The sequence below is a fragment of the mitochondrial genome of Momordica charantia (assembly GCF_013281855.1).
Source record: "Momordica charantia mitochondrion, complete genome".
NCBI classification, from domain to species: domain Eukaryota; kingdom Viridiplantae; phylum Streptophyta; class Magnoliopsida; order Cucurbitales; family Cucurbitaceae; genus Momordica; species Momordica charantia.
The window spans coordinates 280,001-287,500 of NC_077563.1; the positions used below are offsets into that span (position 1 = coordinate 280,001).

A 7,500-nucleotide genomic window follows, 5' to 3' on the forward strand; every position below is an offset into this window, starting at 1 on the left:
CAAAGCTATACTCCTTCGGAGCCTGTTTGAGTTACCATTGTTGATCCATCCGCTTTTGAGCTAGCTGCAGTACAGTTGGTATACAAGTCATCTCTTGGATATTCGATCGAGCCCTAATTGCAGTGTCCACCTGAATGAAGTCAGCAACTCCTGTGCCATATTCGAACCCACCAATAAGCAGTGGGAGAGGCACCACCACCGCTTAATCCACGAAGCAGATAGGAATGAAGTAGAAGATCAAAATCCAGTCGTTTATCCAAAGAACAATTTGAGGACTTATTCTTATTCACCGAGCGAAAGCAGCAGTTCCACCAGCTGCGCCAGTCGCGGTTGACCCATCATCATCTCGCGTCGCGTCCCTCTCGGATCGGGAGGCCGAAGCATACCTTATACTAGTGGAGGAGCCCCAGAACAAATAATGGAATGGTAATCCAACTGATTGACGACTATACTAGGAAAAATTGGCTGCTTAAGACCGGAATTTATCTAACGCTTAACAGGATTCGCGCCATAAAAAAAGACTAAAATGGCCGTACAGAGCCTGAGCCTATTCTCATCAGCCTAAGAAGAATCGACCGAATCGATCTATTAATAAATAAAATTGTTTATCGCCAATGCTTGCTAACTAAATTTTATACTCTATTTATATTATTTATTAAAGGTTCTTACCTTTATACTTGATTAGTTTCATTAGGGAAGTAGCCTAGCTCAGCTGGGCGAAGCTCCTAATGGAAAGAGTACTCTCATTAAAGCAGGGTGACATATTACCGTTGACCTCAGACCTCACACCTGATTTCCTCTTCCCGATCCCCCGAAAAAAGGCGGATGCTCCTGTAGGTAGGAGCAACTTCACTTTCGGTGTTCGGCGCTCCCTTCGAACTGATATCCAAAGATTCCCTGTAACAGGATGGTTTGAAATGATGGTTTATTACAGGTTCTGGTGGCATGAATAGGATGAGCATACGAATGAGCCGGAACATGGATAACGTAGTGGTTCGAGCCGGTCGAGAGTACGAGATTACTGACCGAAGACTCATCAATTGAGATGGGCTTCAGCCCTGCTAGCGAAGGAATGCATCCAACAGTGTTCTGTCTCATTGGTCCTCTCATGCTAGAATTGGCTCAACAATCCACTTTGTTCTCCCGGAAATCACTTCAATTAGAATACATGACTTATGTTACTTCGATCTGATACCTCTCGATTCAGAGAGGAAATGCGCATTTGTATTATTTTGAGTCTCCCCATCTCGATCTCTACTAATTGGATATGGGACTGGGTGAAGGGAAGCTTTATGGGAGAAAGGAGGAAAAGGTCGGTACAGCTAGTAGCTAAAGGCTTGACTCAAACATATGGTCTCGATTACGAGGAAGCCTTTATTTACCCCACCCCGGTAGCCAAGATGAAGTCTGTTCGTCTCCTGCTCTCTATTGCAGCGAATCGAGATTGGCCTCTGTTCCAATTAGATGTTCCAAATGCCTTCCTGAACGGGGACCTACAGGAAGAAGTTTACATGAGTCCTCCACCCGGTTGTGTAAGGGGGAGGAGAACAAGAGAGGTCAACTGGAGTGGAAGCCAAACGACGGGGCCGAGAATCTGTGATCGATCCGAAGAACCACTGCCAGATACGATTCTGCTTCCCCTTCGTACTACCGAGATTCTTGCCCGGCTTTCTTTCGGCTTAAGAAGGCAGCGGTGAGAATGAGGATCACTTCGGAACTCGTTGAGAATGGGCGTTTTAGGGCTGGATCTAAAAGCTCTCCAACGTGTTGCGGATCCTTCGGCCGTGAGAGGGTCTTTTGGCGGCCGTGTGAAGCTTAGCTTGCTTTAGCAGCCACGTGATGATTCGACGTTCGTGGTAGGCGTAGGAGCTGGGCGAAGCGGTAGCGAAGCTCTGGTGGTGATGCAAGTGCGCGGTGAGCGTAGTAGCCCCCTCGGGCATGCTCTTTGTACAACCAAGCGAAGAGCTAGTAAGGGCCGGAATGGAATATCATATGTAGTGTAGAATCGGATCTGAGGCTCTTTACTAGGATTGGAACAAGCAAGCGAGGAACGAGTGACCACAAGCTCCGCTTAAGCGCTCGACATGCAGTTAGCTCAAAACATGTTCATCATGTGGCCGAGCGAAGCGCACCTGCACCTGTCTTTGTGAAGGGTGAAGGTGAAGCAACCTAGCATCACTTTAGATAGGAGCAGAATGGATGACTTACAACTGAAAGTCAGTTCTTCGGATCGATATATCGTACCACGTAATGGAGATCAGATCTTGGTCTGGATCCGGTGGTTCGCAGAATTCGGGACCTAACGATGGTTGTTCGGTTCGTCACATAAACGGGAGCAGACGATTCCCTCGTCTCTCCCTTTTCGGGGAATGGCTGCAATCACAAGCAAGTGATTGAATGAGTGGGGGGCTCCGAAAGCACATGCGGGATAAGCAGGTGTTTCAGGAGACGGTCTAAAAAAGGGTCCGGTCTAGAAAGAAAAGAGAACTCTCAACAAGCTGGAACTAATCAAGATCAATAGGAAGTCCCGGAATTTCTTGACAAAGTTCATGCGACGACGATCTATATGGAAGGGCAGTTTTGTTGATGCATTCTTGTTGAGAAAGTTTTTTTTTTCATTCTCCAACTCCGGATGAGTTTGAGGCCTCCGGCGCCTTTTTTTGAAGACTTTTTGTTGCGCCCCTATCTCTAAAGGGCGAGGGTGGCGGCCTTGATTGGGTGCCCCTCTAAGATCCCCGGTAAACTCGGGCTCGGGGGGCCTTTGCCTTCATTTCTTGAAGAGCACGAGGTCACCTCTTCATCAATGGAACGCCAGAAAAAACATTGTGAACTCCCCCCAAGAAAAAATAGCAGCGGTAAGTGATGAGGGGGCGGCTTGATTGTGGTAGTCATTGCGAACTCATTCCATTTTTGGAGGATTCGTTCCCTGTTCCTGCGGCTGAGAAGCCTCAAGCTCCGCCCCCCTTACTCAACCTCTATAAAAAAAAGCCCTTTACCCTTTGAATAATAATAAGGTCAGCTCCAGAACCGGCGGAATTGCCCAATCCTATCTTTCCAGGAAGTAAGTCCGGAGCGGGAGCAACTTCTAGAGCAAATTCTGACTAAACTCGATCACTTGGCGAGGGGGGTGTAGGAGGTCTTTTTGAGCGCATGTTTTTCATATCGAGAAAGCGGGTTTCGTTTCATTTTCCGGAAAGCCTGTCATACTATTCCACTTTAGCTAAGCTAATGATGAAACAGGATCTGGATTTGTCTGCAGATGATGATGATGTCCACTCCTGGCTCGATGCACTTAACGAAAGGGAACTCTCACGATGAAGAAAGAATTTCCTTCGTAATTAAGCAGCATCCTTTAAGTGAGTAGGGGTGCGCCGGACCGCCGACGAATAATAGGTACCCCCACCCCAGGCAGAGTTAGTGAGCCGTGTAATAGGCGACCATTTCGCGCGGTTCGGGGGGCACTTGAGTCAGCCGCCGGCGCCCGACTGCGTCTTGACCCCTATCCAATTTTTGGGCCAATTCCCCCTTCGTACTACCAAAAAATGAGATTCTTGCCGAATCCGAGTTTGCCGCTCCAACCATTACCAAACTAATACCTATTCTGTTTAGTACTTCAGGTGCTTCTGTTGCGTATAATGTAAATCCCGTAGCGGATCAATTCCAACGAGCCTTTCAAACTAGTACTTTTTGTAATCGACTCTATAGCTTCTTCAATAAACGCTGGTTCTTCGATCAAGTTTTGAATGACTTTCTAGTCAGATCGTTCCTGCGTTTCGGATATGAAGTCTCATTCGAAGCTTTAGACAAAGGTGCTATTGAGATATTGGGCCCCTATGGTATCTCGTACACATTCCGACGATTGGCCGAGCGAATAAGTCAACTTCAAAGTGGATTTGTTGTGCGAAGAGTGCGTTATGACCCGTGGCCGCCTGCCTGGTGGGGGCGGCTCCTCCGTTGTGGGTAAACGGGAAACCCGACTCTACGAACCCGAGGAAAGGCTGCACAGCAGTAGTAAGGGCGTTAAGACCGGAGCTTTTTGTAGTGCTAGCAGTAATGCAAGTGAATGAATCCCATCCCCTATCAAGTGAAGTGCTTACGCCCCTTTAGAGATAGGGGCGAGCAAAAGAGCTCGTTCTTCTATTTTGAGATCTTTAGATTCGTAAGATCATGATAGAGTCCCCTTTACTTGATATTCAATTATTAAAGCTCCCGCCGCCCTACAACTAGTATAGTATAGCAGAGCTGCCAGCTTCAAAGCTGACCTTCTTATTAGAGAAAGGGGCGCGCTAGGCTAGCGCTAGAATAATATACATATACAAGGTTAGGGGGCTGAAAAGCTGTTGTTTGCTGTCTACTTCGCGAGCCTTCACAGCCCCGTTCTGTAACTTCCCTTCTTTCGTCCGTCCACGAGGCTGTAAAAAGAGAGAAAGGGGCGGCTATCTAGTGGGAGTCGTTTCGGTTGTATGCCACGAGGTCCCTATGGACAAGGGGACAAGTGAATCATCGCTTTTGGGCGCAGGCAGCCCTCTACCATCCATCCCATTGCATTCCATCGTCTCGTATTGCTTTACTAAGCCGTATCAGACCAGATACATCTATTGAGTGAGAGAAAGGGAGAAAACTCTAAATATTCTTCATTTTTCTATTGATAGGGATCCCCATTCATTCCTAGATTCCCGTCACTACGGATTGATTGTCCCTACCTAACTACATGGTAGTGGTCTAGGGAGCGCAATTGCTAGAGCACGGGAGAATTAAGAGTAATGATTTCAGCAAGAGCAGCCGGACGGACTACTATAGTGAGTCTAGTGACTACTAGAGTCGGTCGAGTTGAGTCAAAAGGTATGGTATAGCAGCCTTTCCGAGCGAGCCTCTGGGATCTCCTGTAAACCCCCATGATGTGGTAAAGGGAGGATATTAGGGGAAGCAGTGAGTGGAGATTCCCCTGCAGAGAGCCGGATGAGGGGAGACCTTCACGTCCGGTTCGGAGGGCGGGGATATCCCGACCCTACTATCATTATGCCTTTGCAATGTTACTTGGTTTAACTCTATTTGTGACCTTTTCTCGTATGTGGGACTCTCTATCTTCTTGGGTAGATAATCGATCGTCTTTCATTTTGATAGTGAGTCGTTTTTATAATAATAAGTAAAGTCAAGAATAATAATAGAACTGGAGGAGCTTGCCAGGATGGCTTGGTAAGCAAGCAACCTGTTATGTAGGCGCCAACTCCAAGTTCTTTCTCTTCTTTCTTTTTTAGTTTAGTGAGAGTTCATCAAAACAATTGCCCAAGATTGCTAGATCGAGCACGCGACGCGCATAGTCTTAAGTTCAAGAGCGGGTTGTCTCCTCTTCAACATTTCGACTACTACTTCCTTGCCTTCCCTTTTCAGAGATCTCCTTGTTCTCTTCCCAGATTTTCCTCCATACCTTCCCTCTTCTTTCTTTGTGGCTTCTTCATCATGTTGTTCCATCCTTCAGGGATGTTCGGTAGGTGTCCGGGCCTCCTAAAAAATCCTTCCGACAAGAATGCTGCTTGAACATTGTAAGACATTGAACCGTCTTGCTCTTGTGAACACTGATCATAAGTGGCAAAAGCCGCCGGAATCCTCATTTTTTGTCCATAAGCTCTCCTCGCTACTGTAATAATTTCAAATGTCTTTTTATACACTGGCGCGGATGATTGCCCCTAAGGCACCGATGGACCAAGGCCTTCGTCTATCACCCGAATTTCTTGATTCACGGCGTCGAGTATTTGCACTTTCGATTTCGTGACTCGACCTGTAGACGGTGATACCGCCACCTTCGGAGACGTGATCCTCTCTTATTCACTTGTGCTGGTGCTCATGAAAAGCTTGGAGGTCGGCGCCTGTGTTCTGGCTCTGGGGGGGTGTTCCCTTTCTCAATTATGACGTACTAGGTTAGGTTGCCATCTAGGTCTCGGTCGGGGGTGACTTCAAAATTCTGGTAACATTCTTCCCTTCCCTTGATTCACGATCCTTGCTGCTGAATTAATCCCCCATGTGTCGGGACCTGAACCGTGGTGGTGCTCTTCTACAGCTTCTTCAATTACATAGATAACAGCTCCTCCACTTCTGGAATTGATAAAGGAAACCTTTCCAAGCCCGAACAAGATCGGAAGAACTGATTGCTTTCTACAATAACAAAATAGTTATCTACTAGCCATGTTTTCTTTCTGTGAGAATGCCGTAGGACTCCAGGAATTTTTGAAGCTGAACATGCTCAAAAGATGCCTGCCTAAAGCATTTCGCTTTGATCATTCGACTGTCCACCGAGTGAAACGGTATCCTCGTATGGACTTGACAGCTTCAGCGTACAAGGACCCGGGCTGAGATCAGAACATAGAAGACATCACCATAAGTCTCAGGAGGGGTCATCCCCGTGGTGTGTACTTTTTTTTTTAATCTTTAACTGAAGGTAAGGCTTCACTAGTGATATCCCTGGTATGAGGGAGCGGTAGCTCAGGACTTCCCTTTATAGCTTGCAGTAGTGCTGTTGCTCTAGTCTTTCTTGCCTAAAAGGGTAAAGGGACACGAGAGGTAGTAACGGTATGAGATAGGAATAGCTATTGTGGGTCAGTCTATCTTGCCTTCTCTCTGGTAGGTCTCACTAAATCCTGCCAGTTGTCGTTCCGTCACCCCCTTCTCTTGTCATGCGTGCCTTCCATCTCTTTGGTCGGTCAGTGACTCTGTCGTTCTTTCCCTGCGGTAAGTAACTCACTCTTTCCTTCCTTAGTCAAAGGCTGCTGCAGAGGTCGATAGGCAGCAATAAGTCAATCTGTGCGCCATCTGTCTTTTTTCCCCTATCTCTTGCAATCGCTCTTCTGTCAACTGGAAAGTCTCTCAATCGCGAGCTGTCTGTTCAACTCGATCGATCTCTCCTGTCGCAATTAGTATGGGTATTCCTGCCTGGTCAACAGGTCAATCCGTCGGTCTAGGTCTCGGTTGGCAAGCAGTTAATCGATATCTGGAATTAGTTCCCCTTCCTTACTTAATGGGTCTTCCTTAATCGGTCTTATGGGTCTGAGTACTTGAGCCTTGAAAAAGGATCTCAAATAGCCTTCCTTTCTTTTGTAGTAAGCCTATTAGTAGAGTAGGTAGCTCGTACCGCTCCTCTAGTTCAAGTAGTTTAAGAGTGAAGCTAGCTTAGTGAATCGATTTCAAAAACTCTTCCCCTTCCCCTCGTAAACTCGGTAAAGCAGCTTCGCTCCTTCCCCTTGCTTCTTTGAAAGTGTTTGAGTGAAGGCAGCATAAGTGCATTGGTCACATAGGCTTGAAAGTACCCGCTCGTGTCCTATTCAGTCAATTCCGCAGTTGAGTCTTGTTGTCAAAGTCTCGCTGATTGGCCCTGCTAGTGTGCGAATCCCGTAGCCTCTTCTGTCCATTCCTAGAGAGTCTTATGTAGCCTGGCTTCTTTCATCGGTGGAATCAGCCCCCCAGCCTTTCCCGGTCAACTGCGGAAAACCTTCTCAATTCAATTGC

At 47.1% G+C, this 7,500-nt stretch overlaps 1 protein-coding gene across 1 annotated transcript.

The window, feature by feature from the left end:
• Positions 1-3,503: 3,503 nt before the first annotated feature.
• On the plus strand, positions 3,504-5,150 carry nad5 (NADH dehydrogenase subunit 5; one part of a trans-spliced gene, as the record gives it). Coding sequence (YP_010833720.1) covers positions 3,504-3,898; positions 5,013-5,150 — 533 coding nt within the window.
• Positions 5,151-7,500: the final 2,350 nt, after the last annotated feature.